General features: G+C 40.0%; 1 protein-coding gene across 11 annotated transcripts in view; it reads left to right on the top strand.

The window, feature by feature from the left end:
* anks1b (ankyrin repeat and sterile alpha motif domain containing 1B) overlaps nt 1-18,435 on the top strand; it is a 738,433-nt gene that overhangs the window by 246,661 nt on the left and 473,337 nt on the right. For all 11 annotated transcript variants that reach the window (XM_068004841.1, XM_068004853.1, XM_068004843.1 and 8 more), the window contains one exon: nt 3,218-3,374. In XM_068004841.1, coding sequence (XP_067860942.1) covers nt 3,218-3,374 — 157 coding nt within the window. The remainder of the gene's footprint in view (nt 1-3,217; nt 3,375-18,435) is intronic.

Below are 18,435 nucleotides of genomic sequence, written 5' to 3'. Positions count from 1 at the left end.
ACTTCATTTTATCCCTGATCTTTGATGTCCTGATAATGAGTGACTTCTTTAGGGTGGCTGTTTATTACCAAGGAACTTCCTAAATCTAGCTTTTGGTGTGACACTCACGTTTGTACTTACCACTCTATTATTAAGCCCCAAACCCAAATTATATAATGCCTAGTGACATAAGCAACTATGTGTGGAGACATATAGGGTAGCAGTGAGAGTTGCTATTCATTTAGAGATTGAAATCACTCTGAATTTGACAGTAATACAATAAGTGTAAATTTTTAAAATCTCTTTATTGTGGATCTCCTGAATTAAACCCTATTAAACATAACTATTATGTTTGCGATTGCCACAAAATCTACAAATGGGAAATATGGGCTTAAGCTTAGAAGAGGGAAAGTTCTCAGACAGTTTAGAATTAAATATAGAGGGTGGCGAACATGCTCAAGGAGGCAGCTCACGTGCAAAAATCTACAGGAGAATTAGATAGATATTTGACGGGTGGGTGATTGAGGGGTATTAGTTTTCAGGATTGGTCGGGAGTGGGTGATTGAGGGGTGTTAGTTTTTGGGATTGATTGGGAGTGGGTGATTGAGGGGTATTAGTTTTCGGGATTGATTGGGAGTGGGTGATTGAGGGGTGTTAGTTTTTGGGATTGATTGGGAGTGGGTGATTGAGGGGTGTTAGTTTTTGGGATTGATTGGGAGTGGGTGATTGAGGGGTGTTAGTTTTTGGGATTGATTGGGAGTGGGTGATTGAGGGTTATTAGTTTTTGGGATTGGTCAATTGGACTGCAGAGTCTTTGCCAGTACTTGTCCTGAACTTTCCTATGTTCCTAATGATTTTATTATAGATATATGACTCTTAAAATTTTGGACCCAATGCTTCCTTCCCCCAATTTTTTCTCCTTTCCTGAGAGTGGTGACTCATGCTGGCGTTCAGCTCCATGGGTGTTGACAGCCCCCTGGTACCTTGCAGAAGGGTCTTTCTGTTTGAACACCTAACTGACATTGCAGCTTTTGCTGGACCTGACTGCCTGTGCCTCTGCCTCTATTTTTATCTTCTCTGTCTGCCATGCAGAAGAGAAAACCTGGAAGACCAACCCTTGCAAGCACCCAGGACCAGAACATCCCAACACAATGGGTTTGAGGTGTTTATTGATTGAGACAGGCTAACACACCTTATTATTTACAGTTGATGGGAAAACAACATCAAAGCTTAGCTCATTAACATTTTAACCACCTATTGCCTCAGTGCCTTTTTAACTTATGCAATTGCATTTTGCTTTTAAAACCAATTTCTTTTCCCAAATGGTCAAAAATTCCCAGAACATGACCCTATTCTTTGTGAGCCTAGACAATGAGTGCCACTTTTCTATGTCACAACCAAGACATTACAAAAGAGTCAAAACCTGTCTTTACCTTCTGTCCACATAAACACACTTCCATGTAGAGTTCACTGGACAGTAATCACCATTGGGCCTTATTCCGGAGTATATATTCCTTTAAATTTTATTTTAGGTACTGAGTTCAGTATTTTGGCCATCTGGGTTCAAATATACTGTGCAAGTGAAATTCATTTATACAGCATATGACTGAAGATGTAAGTATATTTTTTTACTAATCATGCACTATATATGTTTTTTTTCTGATTAGCAAATGGTGGGTAAATGCACCCTATGTTTTGAAACTGAGTCATAGAGACTAGGAAAGTTCCAGTTTCAGTTCCTGGTCTGTGCACAGTTAGGTGCCAGGGTATTGGTGGGGCCTTTAAAATTACCCTCAACATCTTCTCATAAGGGAGGGGCAAATCAGGCAAGGTTCCCATTTCTTGGATGGGAAACATATCTTGTTTAAAGAAAAAATTCTAAGCAGTTCTTTCAAACTTGCGACATGGGGGTTATTGTCTATGCAGGAATTCTAAGAGCCTGGCACTGAAACAGTTCCCAGCATCTCCTTGGACGGCATGTTGCTTTCAGTGGAGCAGCAAGAAGATCCAACAAGAGGAATTTTTTTTGAAAAACAAATTGCATTGGGGGCAGGCATGTTTTCACACGAGTATCCAAAGATATAATGTCATTCTATTCCCTGACCCTGGGGTATTCATTTTAAGAAATAGTTTTCTTAATCATTCACACTTTCTTTAAAGCGGGTGGATTTATTCAATGTTCTGCACTGCCTTCTTTTAATTACTATAATGGTTAAAACTAACTCAAACAATTCTTTGTGGTCTTGGCATCAACAGTGTTAGTGAAATGATTGCTTTTGTGTTATCTGATTTGTGGTGAATTTGTTTTTAATTCCACAAGCCCAACCTCTGGATTGCCACTGAGTTCTATTGTATATACCACTGAAACTCTTGTATCGTACGTACTGATGATATTGTGTTCTATAGTGTATATTGGTGACATGTATTGTACATTACATGCCTCTGTCACTACTGTATTGTACATACCGCTGACACTGTTGTATAGTACGTCCCTGTGCCACTGTGTTGTATTGTACGTGCCTGTGCCACTGTGTTGTATTGTACGTGCCTGTGCCACTGTGTTGTATTGTACGTCCCTGTGCCACTGTGTTGTATTGTACGTCCCTGTGCCACTGTGTTGTATAGTACGTCCCTGTGCCACTGTGTTGTATAGTACGTCCCTGTGCCACTGTGTTGTATTGTACGTCCCTGTGCCACTGTGTTGTATTGTACGTCCCTGTGCCACTGTGTTGTATTGTACGTGCCTGTGCCACTGTGTTGTATTGTACGTGCCTGTGCCACTGTGTTGTATTGTACGTCCCTGTGCCACTGTGTTGTATTGTACGTGCCTGTGCCACTGTGTTGTATTGTACGTGCCTGTGCCACTGTGTTGTATTGTACGTGCCTGTGCCACTGTGTTGTATTGTACGTGCCTGTGCCACTGTGTTGTATAGTGTACGTCGCTGATACATATTGAACATTACGTGCTACTGTCACTACCGTATAGCACATAGCTACCATTGTGTTGTATAATTCCATTGCAACTGTGTTGCACAGCAGGTGCAAAACGCAATGCCAATAGACACAGTGTAAATCTGCAAGAAAAGAAATGTGAAAACTGATCTCTGTTAAAAACAGTAATTCCATACATCCTTCCATTTAAGATCCTAGTGTAGCTTTGACTCTGCTACTCATTATTAGTTTGCCAATCATATTCCAGGTAATTTCTCCTGTTTATATTTTGACCCTTATCTTGTAGGGATGTTGTTCTGAAACTCCTTCAGAATGAAGCCTCCACCAATGTGGCAGATAACAAGGGATGCTTTCCACTCCACTTGGCTGCTTGGAAAGGAGACATGGATATTGTGAAAATTCTAATCCACCATGGGCCATCCCATTCGCGAGTGAATGAACAGGTGGGCTCTGCATTTTTGGTGGTTTTCAATTTTAAAAAAAGGCATTTTAGCTACAGATCATTTTGTAATTTCCTGATTTTATAATCTGATAGACATGAAATACTTTGGTTTGATGTTTTGATGAAGACATATTCTTTGATTGCTTTGGTTTGCAACTCTGAGATGCTAAAACTGATTGATTTGGTGGATTAATTTTCAGGCTGCACAATAGAATTAACTAAATATTTAAAACTTGTACAAGGAAAGTTTTTTTTTTATAATTTCTTCTGTTACTTGTATTGTGTTGTCTTAGTGGAGTTCAAACCTCATTTATTATATTGGTTGCATTTTTGTTTTATCTCCCTCAAATGTGCTGAATTTCATTTTCTGTTGAAGAGGTTTCAGTCCATCCTGCGCTTCAGTGCCAGGAGTGTCTAATTTAGTCTAGTGATCACACTGCATTAATACCTTGCATATTAAATTTTATATTTGGCTCAGAGACATAATTTAACACACAGTTGGTTAATTGCCTGTTTGGGATATACCAATTTATACCACATGTGGTCTCTGTATCAGTGATTTATTTGCTGTTGGTCATTAATGAACCCCTGTCTGCTTTTCAAGGTTCATACACCACCAGGTACAGCAGTCGGGCCTTCACTTGGTTTCTAATTGTTGAAATGTTAACATTGGTGAAAGAAAGAAGCAGATGTAGTCAGCTGCTTAGAATTCTCCTACCACAATATTCACAATTGGAATTACTTCCTGTAAATTATTTCCATTTTGTCACTTTTTCTTGTTTATCCTTGTCCTCTTCCTCTTCTCCTGTTTCTGCTCATTTTCACTTAGTTATTGTTCTCTCCAAAGCCCTGTTTATTCCTCCCCTATCTGGCATTGTTCCTTTTCATGCTGTCCATTTGTCATCTCACTTCCTGTCATAATTTTTCATTGTACCTCCTGCTCTTCGCTGCCTCCCCCCACCCCAAGTTTCTTTTCTTCTGTGTCCCCTGGTCTCTGTTAGTTTCACTTCTGCACAAAACGTACTATTATACAGCAAAAATATAATTACTTGCATAAAATTTTTCACATTATGGTACATAAAGAAGAAAGGACGTGTGTGTGTGTATATATATATATATATATATATATAATTGCTTTATCACATCTCTCAGCAAAACTACAAGGTGGCTTTATGTACAGTTAATTAATTTGAAGGTTGTTATATAGAACAATATGGTAGCCATTTTATTCACACAAAAAGCAGTGAGATAAATGACCATTTGGCTCATTTTTAGTGGTGTTAGTTGAAGGGGAGGTGTCGGCCAGTACACTAGGACACCGCCTTTCTCCCTGAATGGGGCCGTGAGTGTCTATCTGAACCACCGGAACTGATAAATGGGGTCTTGGTGGAACACTAATCCAAAGGACTGCCCTTCTGAAAATAGAACACTCTCTCTCTGTACTGCATTAGAGTGTCACCTTAAATTATGTGTTCAAGTCCTGGAGTGGGTTTGAATCCACAACCTCTGACTCAGAAGCAAATGTGGATTACCAAGAAAAATAAATGACTCGTGAGTTGAACCTGCTTTTTAGCAGTTGGTCAAAGATGAAGGATCCAAGGATTAAATTACGCGGAGCGATTACACAAACTAGGGTTGTATTCCCTGGAATTTAGAAGTTTAAGGGGTGATTTGATCAAAGTTTTCAAGATATTAAAGGGAACTGATAGGATAGGTAGAGAAACTATTTCCGCTGTTTGGGGAGTCTCGGACTCGGGGACATAGCCTAAAAATCAGAGCTGGACTTTCAGGAGTGAAGTTAGGAAACACTTCTACACGCAAAGGGTGGTAGAAGTTTGAAACACTCTTCCGCAAATGGCAGTTGATGCTCGCTCAATTGTTAATTTTAAATCTGAGATTGATAGATTTTTGTTAAACAAAGATATTAAGGGATATGGGGCTAAGGCAGGTATATGGAGCTAGGTCACAGATCAGCCATGATGTCGTTGAATGGCAGAACAGGCTCGAGGGGCTAAATAGTCTACTACTGTTCCTATGTTCCTATGATCATATTCGGTCAAAAGTTCAAATCACAAATTCAAATTGTTCTTTTTTTTGTTCAAAGGTTTGGACAAACTCCTAAACTCCTTCCCTTTTAATGCAAGTGTTTGTAACTTTGAGGACAGTTTTTGCACTGGATGACAACATTACCTCTAGCTTGATGTCAAGGTTGGGAATGATGGAAATATTTGTTTCAGTAAAAATATACATGGCTCTCAATTTGTATTTTTTTTAAAACTAGACAAGAAGCCTGGTCATATTGATTGATTCTATTTCCACAAACAAAATTTGCAGTGGCTTAAGTAGGATTGTACTTGATGATAAATTCAATGATTGTGCAAGGAAAACAGAACAGACACCTTTTTGTCTGCCTGTGCTTCATGGTTGTACGATTGGGATATCTCTTCCTGGCACGATTATGTTAGTGATACCTTCGTGTGCACTTACAACCATGTGTTAGATTTGCAGAATGACACTTGGAACCTGTAAACTACATACAGGCTTTTAATTTAAAATTGGCTAACTCATTTTAATTTCCTCCCCCATCCTGTTTATGCAGAAGTGGTGAGGGAAGTTTGTTGCTGTATATTGTTTGTCCATGAATGCTAACTTTTTTGCTTGAATGCAAAAGCCATAGATTTAATCAAGATTTGCTAAGTGTCCTCGCCTCATCTGGCTTCATTTACAAAACAGGCACTCAAACTTGATGAGTTATTTCCTTTCATCATCCTTTGGCTTCCTTTCAGAAACAGGCATACCAGAAACTGCTAGCATGCTGGCCCATGTGTTGGAAAAATACTCTGTAGTTGAACATTCTGTACTTCTCACCTCAATAACTTTAAAAAAAAATCTTGTCAGATTCTCATCAGACTTGATAAGGGGGTTTTCACTCATTGGTTCAATGTAAGTGAGATGGAAATCGTACTTTTGTATGTTTTATTTTCCCCTTAGTGCTGACGTGTGCTCACCAATTAGTTAAGAGACCTAATTAAATTTTTAACCCTACCAAACATTTAACCAACATGTGGCTTTGTTTCAGACACTTAGCTCATAACAAAGAATCAAGTTTGCATCACACCAACAATATTTATGAACTACAGGTTAGTGATCATGTTGTACCAATACTCCTAAAGATTATTGGTGTGATACAACTTTAGTACAATGCAAGCCTCTTGTAACAGATTAATCCATGTTGAGCTCACTCATCCAGTTTAAATGTGTGTTATAAAGGAAAGGGACTGTCTGACTGCTTAATGACAGCTGTTCTGAATCTTGAAAATGCCTTCAGAATACCTAAAAATAGAAACTTGTCAGCTTTTTTTGATCAGTCAACTGAATAACTTCTATTATGGAGTGTTTTTGTCATAAACTGTGATCAGTTAAATTGCAGATAATGGACTCCAATTAAGAGTTCAGACTACAGAAAGAGTATTATACACCATTCAGAGTAAAATGATTCCAGATACAGTCAAATCATGCTTAATTTACCTACATTTCCTTCAAATATAGTCATATGAACATAAGAAAAGGGAAAGAAAAGACCATGAGACCCATCAGGAAACACTCCTTGTATCTGAAAATGTGGCTACAACCAGTCTTGCAGAAAGTAAATCTGTGCATGCTTGAGAAAATTCCTTTGAGGAAAATGAAAACAAAATTAAATGCTGCATTTTAGCAGTTTAATTATTATATTTAAAACTTCTTTGGGCACAGACATTAAATAAGCCTATCTATAACTATAGTTGTTAGTGCCCTCCAACCAATCATAGCCTTCAGTGCCACCCATCCTAGCAACCTGATTGGTTTTAATAGCCCTTAGTCGTTTGATTGGATCTGGCTGCTCCAATCCTGAATTCCAAATGATCAGATTGGTTGATATTGATAACCTCCAAACCCAGTGGAAAAAATATGATTTTTCTTGTGCAACACTGACAAGCTGACACATGGGCTAGAACACTGACAGTCAGTTTGGAATACTGGCCATTGACAAGTATGCAACTCCTGGCCTGATTTGCTCCAGTGCTATCTGCTGTCTGCCACTGTCACTACGCTCCAAACTCACACTTCATTTTTTGCCAGTGCTGCAGTTGCAAATTTTGCCTGCACTGCCACCTCTATGCCCACTGCTGTTGCTTCCGTCCTCCAGTCTCCCTGAATTCTAACGCTGGGATGCTGTTTGAACCACGTAGGACCAGAAGACTTCTCCCTGATTGGTGTAAATCAAACAAACGAAGAGCAGCTGTTTTCAGTTCTCTAGGCCGAAGAAGTTTAAACAACTGAGGCTAAAAAAGATTGTGTGTAATAGTGCACAACGAAGAGAAAACTCTCAGGGCTTCAGAAATCAGTTAATGGGATCTTATGGGCTGCATTCAACCCATGGGCCATATCTTCCACATCCACACCCTGACATAATCAAGCCAGCTCCAGGAAACCATGGTTACCCATGATTCCTCCCCAGCTGTAGTAACACAAGTCAGAACACAGAACTGTACAAGACTGGCGGTTCTTTGGATAAAACATTAAGTTCAGATCCCATCTGAATGCTCAGATGGCCCCGACACATCCCATGGCACTATTTGCAGAAGAGCAGGAAGATCTTCTGGTGTCCTGGCAATATTCCTTTCTTAAGCATTACAACCAAAAACTATTCATCTCGTTGCTGTTTGTGGGATCTTGCTGTGTGGTAAATGGCTACTGCATCGGACTACATTGCTGTCACTGCACTTTAGAATAATTCATTGCATATGAAACTTTGAGATGTTTCTGAGATGTAGTAATGCTATATAAATGCAAGATTGCTTCTTTGTTTCCACTTCACTGAGACATCAATATCTCTCAACATTTCTCTCCAAGTATTAGAAAGAAACTGAAAATTTTGAAGAATAATAGACATTTTTTTTTATCTCTATTAAAACTCGAATGGAATATTTTGAACTATGTGTACATATAAGTCTACAAGTCACACAGATGTGAAATGTAAAAGAATCTAAAAGCAAGGCAAAATGTCAAAGGTCAGAGAATGCAAGAAGAATCTGTTTAACTGAGCCAAACCACAGTGTCAAAAAGTCAGTACTTTGCCAGATTCTTGGGAGAGATGGAATCTAAATTCCTCTCTCCTCCTCCAGTGTCATAACTGAAATCCTCAACGGAAAATAACAGCTCTTGGGAAGCTGTCATAATAATGAGGTTGATTAAATGATATGATTCATTAGAAGGAGAAAAATAGGAAAAATGCAGAGGTAGAAATGGATACAAGTCAAGGTGGATAAGGAGAAAACTGACGTAAAGCCAAAGACAGTTTGTCTTTACTGATGGATTTCAGCCCTTAGTAACTTCAAAGTGTAGTGGGGATCTCAGTGAAAAGATTTATAACAGAATGAGCCAAAGCCATAAATAGAGGAACAGAGAAGAGTTGATATATGCAGAAAGAACACAATTTCAGCAAATAAGAATGTCCATGATAATTGTTCTTGGAATATCCTGAGCTGAGGTCACAAATAGTTTCCAGGGTGAGAAATCCCAATGATCGCTCAGTTTACTTTCTAGGTATGACTTATAATTTGCAAACAAATATAAGAAAGCAGAATATGCCGACTTTGGAATGACAGTGCAATAACTTTACCCTTGTCAGGTCTCAATTTCACGATGTAGAAATCCAGCTATGGTGGAATTTGTGGAGACATGTTGAGGGGTTTACACTACAATGCAAGCACATGGGAATGCAAATCTATAGTAATTGTTTTTTGTCAAAATCTGTGTGGATTTCTTTGCATAGAATATTGGTCCCATTAGTATTCTATTTTAACTAGTATTTTGAAGGTAATTAGCCAACAAACTCTCTTTGCATAATGAGCCTAAGAAATTGTTAAGCAACTTGTCCCCAGCCTGAAATACTGAATCATTGAGGTGCACATGTGAGCATCTCAGGTCAGACTTCTTATCCTTTGGTAGTTGAAATTTGCCGAATCAAAGAAAATTGACATATTCGGAGTTGCAGGATTCAATCCAGTCAGCAGATGTTTTAAATTAGATTATAAATCCCTGTGTCCACATTTAACATATTTTGCCTATGTAAATTTGTCATGCTGATTGCACCATCGTGAATAACTGGAGGAAGTTTCTGATCTGATTCTGTCAGCGCAGACACAATTTTGAATCTTCTATGTACACTTGTTACTATAATTACACTCTCCCAGCAGTGTTAGCACTGCAGTGCCTGTATTGGCATGAGGGTGTAATTACAAGGTGACAAGTTTACATAGGCAGTGTCCATTGTAAATGTGGGCGTAGGAATTTATAATGGCAATATATAAAAATAAAGATTTTAAGATGGGGACTGAATTATGTCTGCACACCCTGGTCCAATTATTCCCCCAACCTCTAACCCCACTTTACCTGAGATTATACTTGGTCTTGACTTCCCGTGTGCAGCCTTTTGGGAGGTCACCTAGCATCTGTATAAAAATATTACTGCCTAGTTTATTTTGTAAACATTTTGTTTTCTTCTATACATTCAGAAGGTTTAAATCTAAAGGAAATGATATTCGGTTAATTGTTGACTTTTTGAGGAAGCAGCCTACATATCTATATAACATATATTAAAAATCCTGCGTCTGTTTGAACTGTGTCTAGAAAACTTTACTTTCCATTGTCAGATTTTTGTCACACTTTTGCATTAACTTTTTTTCTTATGTCTATGTTTATAGTAGAAGTTACCAATGTGAAGATATTTTAATTGAGGATTTGGAAAAGCACATATAGATAGATGTACATTCGCATACATTTAATGAACCAACTGTGCAATTATGGGTATATTCACATATATATTTTGTGCGATCATTGTATATTTAAGTGTATAATCACACATATCTTATGGGAGTTGGCATTCCTATACATAGTTTAGAGTTATTGTGTCTTTGGGAGGAAAGTATTGCTACATCAAGCTGCTCGCACTGGTAGCGAGGCCGGTTGGGAGCCAAAGGAGCTTGTTTGTCCTTAGTTCCAGGTAGGTATTTAGGCTTGGGGACAGTGGGAGGGACCCTTCATACTTGTGTTCATGTTGGTTGGGATGCCCCTTATGACCAGCATGTGGGTTGCTCTGCTGAGCGGGTGCTTCGTGTCTGAGAACAGGTCCCAGATTGCCTGGTATTTTCCCTGTTCCAGGCAAAGTCAAACATCGCTTGTTCTGATTGGTGGATGTTCCTCGTACTTCAACTTCATCTTCTTGCAGCTACTAACACAAGTCACGCTAGTCTGTTTGTTTCGGGGGCCCCCTCTCTCTTTCCGGTTGGCAGGCTTTGCAAGCACTGAATTGGGTCCCTGCAATTGTAAGACTGGTCATGTTTGTACTGATCTCCTGGACTGCTGTCCAGAATGGCTGGATATCAGGGCATGACTAGAATTTGTGGAGTAAGGTGTCCTTCAGGCTGTGGCCCCTTCAGCTGTTGTTTGCTACATTAGGAATTTGTAGAGCATGTGTGGTATGTGCAATCTATGATTTTGAGTTGGCTTTTGTGCATTTTGCTGCAGGTTGTGATGCTTAGGGCCTGGCTCCATACCCTTTGCCATTCTGTCTCCCATAATAATTGGCCTTGGTCTTGCTCACATCTTTCTTTCAGTCTTTCTGTTCTATCCCTGGTCCTGGAGGAAAGAACACAATACAGGGTGGAGATGTGCCTGCATGAGGATGTTGGGGAGTGGAAGAAAAGTTCCGAAAGCGTTGGCGCACGCTGAATGCCTATGTAAACTTGTCACACTGTAATTACACTCTTTTGCCCCTGTCGCCTCAGTTTTCCATTTCCCCGCTCAGCCTGTACTGCAGACACACTCTTGTGCTCCAACCAACTCTACTTCTCTGCTTCCCAAATCGCTGTAAGTTTTGATAATTAACTGCACATAACATAAAATCCAAGTATTATATAAATATGAGCATGGGATGCATAACTTTAAAATGGGAACTGAAATACGCGTGTGTGTCCTGGTCCAATTCTCCACCAGAGGAAAGATAATACTCAAACCTCTGAAAAGTGCTAGAGGAAGTCAGTCCAATGTTACATAAGTTTGACGGGTGGCATTTCCAGTGTAGCGTGAAGCAGTTTTATCTGGTAAAGCGAATGATCAGAGATCTTGGGGCTGAAATGATCTCAACCTATTCTCAAACTTTAAATGAGTACTTGGAGCTGGGTGTGGAATGTGAGGGCCTAGTGGGCCACTTTTAGTAAGCAGAACTAGCACTGCGGGATGAACTGAACTTCAAGGTTAAATCAGGATCTACCAACAGCCCCTCTCATCACTGATGGCTTTTACAGAGAATTAGTGTGCTCCCATATTTCAGTTCAAGAGGCGTTTCTTTATAAAAACAGCAATAATGGAAATCCTATGGGTGTCACTCCCATCCACCGCTCCGGTTTCTGGGCAGTGGACAGATGTGAAAATGATAAATATTTTGGATGACTCCCCGAGGTAATCTTATGCATGACTGCCTCGCCTAGTTTTGACCAGGGTCCCCATGTTTCTCTTTTCCGCAGGAATCCAGTCTACTGTGAGAGTCAATTTTGTTGTTCGAGTAACATTTTTCAAATCATTCGGGAAATGTTATTTAAAAAGTATTCCGTTAAACCTATTCTTTCTTTATATTCATTATAATTAATCGATGTGCATTAAAAGATGAAAGTACTGTTATGTACTTTTCAAAACGTGTCTTATTGTACATGAAGTTAAGGAATGTCCATTCTGTTGTTCAGAACTAACTTATAATCTGCCAGAAGCAGGACGATTTTATGATAACACCATTCTGAACTTTTCTATGAACTTAATTCAAAAATCTGCATTATAATGGGGGAAGCTGGATGAACAAAATGGCTTTTCTTCAGCATGTGTTCTTGCAGCTGTCTGGTCAGTTTGTCTGTGCAGTAATGCTTTTCTCAAGATTGAGTTGAAAATTATTCAGCGTTCTTAAAAAAAAAAAGGTTGAATGCACTCATTCTTTGCTATTTTACTCTGTCATTTGGGTCATTTCAAGCAGTGAGCGGAGTGATTGCAACACCCGCTGGATATTGTCGGTGTGGGGCCTGAACTATTTGATGGTTGGGTTTCATTTAAATGTAGTTCGTGAGCTGCCCAAGTGGCTTGAGTGCTGATAGACAGCTCGCTGTTTTGGAAGGGCAGGAAAACCAGCAGGGTAGTCACTGAACATGGACCTGCAGCAGCATCTTAAAGGGCAGAGGGGAGAACTGGACTGATAGGCGGGGCATAATTTGAGGAGCTAAGAATTTTGAAGAAGGAGCACAGAAGGCAATTCAAATAATCTTGAAGGTTCAAATCAATCAAGAATATTCCTAGACCAGATTCCAGCAATCCCATGAACTTACACTGAACCTGGTTGTTTCCCATTCTGTATTGCCCATGAGTAGTGGGCTCATTAACCACTGAGTGGATGAAAATGGCATCAGGGTCCTAAAGACACCATAGTGCCCCGACTTGCATGGAATAATGAGGCTTTTCCCTGTTTCCGGTAGGAGCATTGGCTGGCTAAATCGCGTGCCTGCTTAAAAATCTCATCGGGCGGGCTTGACGCCGGAAGTCGGCAGTGAGTTTAATTTTCATCTTGTTACCACCCCATTCCCACTAAAAACAGGGAGATGAAAGTTGCCCCCCATATCCTTAATTCTGAAAATAGTGGGGCCATATTTTCATGGCTACTTAAACATGAATGTGTATACAAATATTATATATTGAAAAATTGTGAATAAATGAGCCTCACTTGCAGTCATTTTCAAAAGTTGGATTTTAGTGCTGGTGAAATTAATCGTAATGACATTTATATGCAAGGATAGTGTGTTGTTGGCAGGTTTGCATTGGCAGAGCAGGATGGAGCCAGGAAGTCCTCCTTTTGTAGGTTGCAAAAAATACAAGCAATAGAAATGCTGATTTTTATTAATAGAAACTCAAGTTCTGTAAACTTGCTGGCAGGACCATGCTATTGCTGGTTTAAAACTATATTGTTTCTTTAAAAAAAATTGGTGCACAGGATGGATTTAAATCCTAATTACACAGCTTGCCCATGGGTGAAAATTGAAAGTCAATACTCTTTACCACCTGAGCCTGTGAATTTACAGTGCACAGGATCAAGTGGTATGGGTACAGTCAATTGCAGTGTGCTATGGGGATGGTTACAGATTCTATAAGTAAAAGGCATAGCCTTCAACTTAGAAGAGGGAAGGTGAAAGTACAGTTTAGGTTTAATTACTTTACATAGTGAATGGTAAATGCATGGAATGGACTCGCAAGGGAGACAGTGGACACTGATTGTATTAGAGTCGAATAAGTACGTGGAGAAACATTTGAAAGAGGGGTATGACTGGTATCATTGGATATGATGAGCCATAATTGCTGTAGCAGGACATCTAACAGCAACTGCTGTTAGTTAGAATTGCCCTTGCACGTTTTAGATTTTTAATTTTTTTGCATGGCAAGTTGTTGAAAGTGAGAGCAGATAATGGCGCAGCGAGGGAAACAGGGCATCTGGGACCTGAGTGAACAGGGCAACAATCAACATGGTATCTCCTTAACCAATCAGATTGAAGGATTGTGAAATTAACAGCGCAAGGACTGAGAAGGAAGTGTAAATTAGAGTGTGTGAATTCATTGTCAAATCAGGTGTAGAAAGAGAAGGAAAAAGGATTGGATTAAGAGAGAGGGAAAGAAGAGACAAAGGAAAAGTTTTTAAAAAAAAATAAATGTAAAGTTTTACATTTTTAAAATCTCCAACAACAATTAAAACCTGAAGGAATGAGACTCTGCACTTGTAATAGTTAATTTTCAGTGCCAGAGAGGGTGACTGGCAGTAATTAACACTTTTATCACGTTGCTAAAAGGGTACCTAGACTGAAATAGACAAGACTTAACTTTCTGTGGCGAGTTTAGTTTGTACCTACCGCGAAAATACAGTAACTTTACACCGTTCAATGCATTTGAATGATGAGGCAGACAGCGAGATGCCGTTTTCGCGAAGCTAACGACAGAGCAGTGCATTTCGGACAACGCTTTTGAAACCCATGGTTTCTGCGTTTAACCATGCATCTGCCCTTGCCTGAAGTTGCTGTAGCAATTACCCCTAAATACCAGCAAGCACCATTAGCCTCACCGTTATTTTGACAGCAAATTATGGCCCAATGTTTCCTTGGATTGGTCAGTGGTATTTTCTGGTCATGGGCATTCCTATGTGCCGATGTACACATGGGCAAAAGTGACATTGCACTTTTAAAAACATTTGGGCTGCAGGCCTTTGTAATGAAAACTATAGTTACTTTACTGTAAAACAAAAACAAAACAAAACTAATTGTGGAATGAATTTTTGTTAATTTTTTTAAAAATTGCTTGCCATGAAAACACAGAGGGAGCCTTTATAACTTTTAACGCCAGGCGAATAATGGGTGATAGCGACTCGGCAATGGAAAAGAAAATGGGGCAAGGTGTGAAATGGGTGCGCATTTGCTATCACCAGTTTTTCGACCGCCCAATAAAAGTTAAAATTAACTCCACCGACACTGAAGAGCAAAAATGCTCCAAGGAATCCCTTTGGCTGATGGCATTGGAAAAAGCCCATTTCACACTCAGTAAATGGGCTCCTTGTAGGTCTCCACCCAAGAGCCCTTTTTCAAACTGCTATTTTTAGATCAGATTGTTGAATAGAAAAAAGACATGGGACACCTCTCAAGACAGGTACTTAACATTCACAATGCTCACCACAGAGTTTTCCTTCCCTTTTAATATATAGTGCATTTTGTGAATTTTTGCTGCATTTGCAAATCTTGAATTTAAGTATTTTTGATAGCACGCTAAACCTTGCTGCAAGGGAATGATGAGGCGCTGGGAGCAAAAATAACATTAAAAATATTTGTAGAGAATGACTACGCATTCCAATATTTTTAAGACTCAATTTGACCAGAAACTACAGTGAACTATTCAAAAGCGGGATTACAAGACTTATTGCTGCAGAACTGAGTGCTATTAACCCTCAAGTTCTCTTAATTTTGCACCCTGACACTCAAACCCAGTAAAATCAATGTACAGAAAATACCAATGTTATTGCTACTTGCAACAAATATTATGATTTCCCATGAATAATTGGGATATTACATTAAATCCTTGCTGCCATCTAATTTGTTTGGCGTAAATGGCCTGATTGCATGGTGTCACAGTAATAAGAGGTTTGCTGAATATTGAAATCAAACCCTGAAGTAAAGGTGCAAGTCAAGAACACAGTGGTTCAGAATAGGGTATTGAGCCTAACAGTTTATTTCCCTTTTTTGTAAATAGAAGAGATTGGTTTGTGATATTTTGATAGGGATTGTGATTTTGTTATCCAAAAGCTTGAGCTTGGAGCTTTCTATCATTATCACTGTCAACTGAAGCGAGCTACCGACTACACCTGGCAATTTCCAGGATTCTGCCGTCTGAGCATGTGCGGTATAGATAATTTGCCAGCATGTACCATCAGTATGTTTGTCGTAATACAATTGGAAGTGTCTTCACTCGTGCTACAATAATGCAAGCTGCTGTTGAGGCTAGGTTAATTGAAAATTTCTAAACTGAGATTGATAGATTATTGTTATGCAAGGGTATTAAGGGGTATTAATAAAGTTAAGATGCAGATCAGCCATGATCTAATTGAATGGCGGAACAGGCTCGAGGGGCTGAATGGCCTACTCCTGTTCCTATGTTCCTAATGATTACATTCTTAAAAGTGCCGGTGATGGACTGGGGTTGACAATTGTAAACAATTTTACAACACCAAGTTATAGTCCAGCAATTTTATTTTCAATTCACAAGCTTTCGGAGATTTTCTCCTTCCTCAGGTAAATGTTTCAAGATCTCCTTGAAGCCTACGCATTTATACATATTGAATAATACATGGTGTTTACAGACTGCCCCTGCAACTGCCCGTTGCCAAGGCAATCACCGTGTTCAGACAGAGAGGTGTCATCTGCAGAACCCCCGAATACACATTCAACAAAAAAACAAACAGGGAAAAAAAACAGAGAAAAAAAAACAGAGAGAGGCAGAAACATCCGGAAGGCAGAGAGAGCCAGCAAATGACCCATTATATTAAAAACAGATAACATTTGTTCGCTGGTGGGGTAACGTGTAGCGTGACATGAACCCAAGATCCCGGTTGAGGCCGTCCTCATGGGTGCGGAACTTGGCTATCAATTTCTGCTCGACGATTTTGCGTTGTCGTGTGTCTCGAAGGCCGCCTTGGAGTACGCTTACCCGAAGGTCGGTGGATGAATGTCCATGACTGCTGAAGTGTTCCCCGACTGGGAGGGAACCCTCCTGTTTGGCGATTGTTGCGCGGTGTCCGTTCATCCGTTGTCGCAGCGTCTGCATGGTCTCGCCAATGTACCATGCTCTGGGGCATCCTTTCCTGCAACGTATGAGGTAGACAACGTTGGCCGAGTCACAGGAGTATGAACCATGCACCTGGTGGGTGGTGTCATCTCGTGTGACACGAGATGACACCACCCACCAGGTGCATGGTTCATACTCCTGTGACTCGGCCAACGTTGTCTACCTCATACGTTGCAGGAAAGGATGCCCCAGAGCATGGTACATTGGCGAGACCATGCAGACGCTGCGACAACGGATGAACGGACACCGCGCAACAATCGCCAAACAGGAGGGTTCCCTCCCAGTCGGGGAACACTTCAGCAGTCATGGACATTCATCCACCGACCTTCGGGTAAGCGTACTCCAAGGCGGCCTTCGAGACACACGACAACGCAAAATCGTCGAGCAGAAATTGATAGCCAAGTTCCGCACCCATGAGGACGGCCTCAACCGGGATCTTGGGTTCATGTCACGCTACACGTTACCCCACCAGCGAACAAATGTTATCTGTTTTTAATATAATGGGTCATTTGCTGGCTCTCTCTGCCTTCCGGATGTTTCTGCCTCTCTCTGTTTTTTTTTCTCTGTTTTTTTTCCCTGTTTGTTTTTTTGTTGAATGTGTATTCGGGGGTTCTGCAGATGACACCTCTCTGTCTGAACACGGTGATTGCCTTGGCAACGGGCAGTTGCAGGGGCAGTCTGTAAACACCATGTATTATTCAATATGTATAAATGCGTAGGCTTCAAGGAGATCTTGAAACATTTACCTGAGGAAGGAGAAAATCTCCGAAAGCTTGTGAATTGAAAATAAAATTGCTGGACTATAACTTGGTGTTGTAAAATTGTTTACAATTCTTAAAAGCATGAAGAACTGCAATTCACCTATGAGAGTGATTTAAGACACAGAAGCCGGAAAATCTAGTGTAAGAAGGGTATAAAAGAACCAAATATGTAACTGATGGAACATCAAAGAAAGCCTGTATCCTTGTTGGGTCCTCGACAATAATGTATGGAAAGTGTGTGGATTGTTCCAAATGGTCACAAAACAAATATCATTAACAGTTTGTTTCAGAAAGGCCCAAGATGTGGCTATGGAACACATTTAGTGTGCCTTCATTGGCTTTGATGAATTCTTGCTATCAATGAAGACTATATTTTTCTTACTATCAGACAAGTTGCAATTTGATAACTGGAGTACTCAATGTTTTAGCGCAGCTGACTTGACTGAGAATTTTAGTGTGGTCCACATAAACTGTTAGGGCAATGAGCATCTATGAAATGGATGTGCTTTTCACACTCCAAACTATGAGAAGGGGGGTAAATTTTGGAACAACTATTTCCTGATTTCATATGGAGTGGTGATACCACTTTAGGCAAGAATTTTGGATGGATCTGAAGGATCACACAGTCCGAATGCCAGCCAAAGTAAGGTCGATCTGTCATCAGGCTTGAATCGCACGTATTCTTGTGGCTGAAATCAGAGTTATTTGTAATGTGGCATTCCAGGTGAGAAACTTTTAATTCACACATGTTGAGAGTTTGAAAGGGGGAGACATCAAACGGGTTCCAATCAGCGATTAACTGATAGCAGTTCAGATATTAATGCCAGATTTCTTGCATAAAATGAGAGA

The sequence above is a fragment of the Heptranchias perlo genome, chromosome 24 (genome assembly GCF_035084215.1).
Source record: "Heptranchias perlo isolate sHepPer1 chromosome 24, sHepPer1.hap1, whole genome shotgun sequence".
In the NCBI taxonomy this organism is placed as follows: domain Eukaryota; kingdom Metazoa; phylum Chordata; class Chondrichthyes; order Hexanchiformes; family Hexanchidae; genus Heptranchias; species Heptranchias perlo.
The sequence above is the reverse complement of the archived record's forward strand: the minus strand, read 5'-3'. Positions and strand labels throughout refer to the sequence as shown.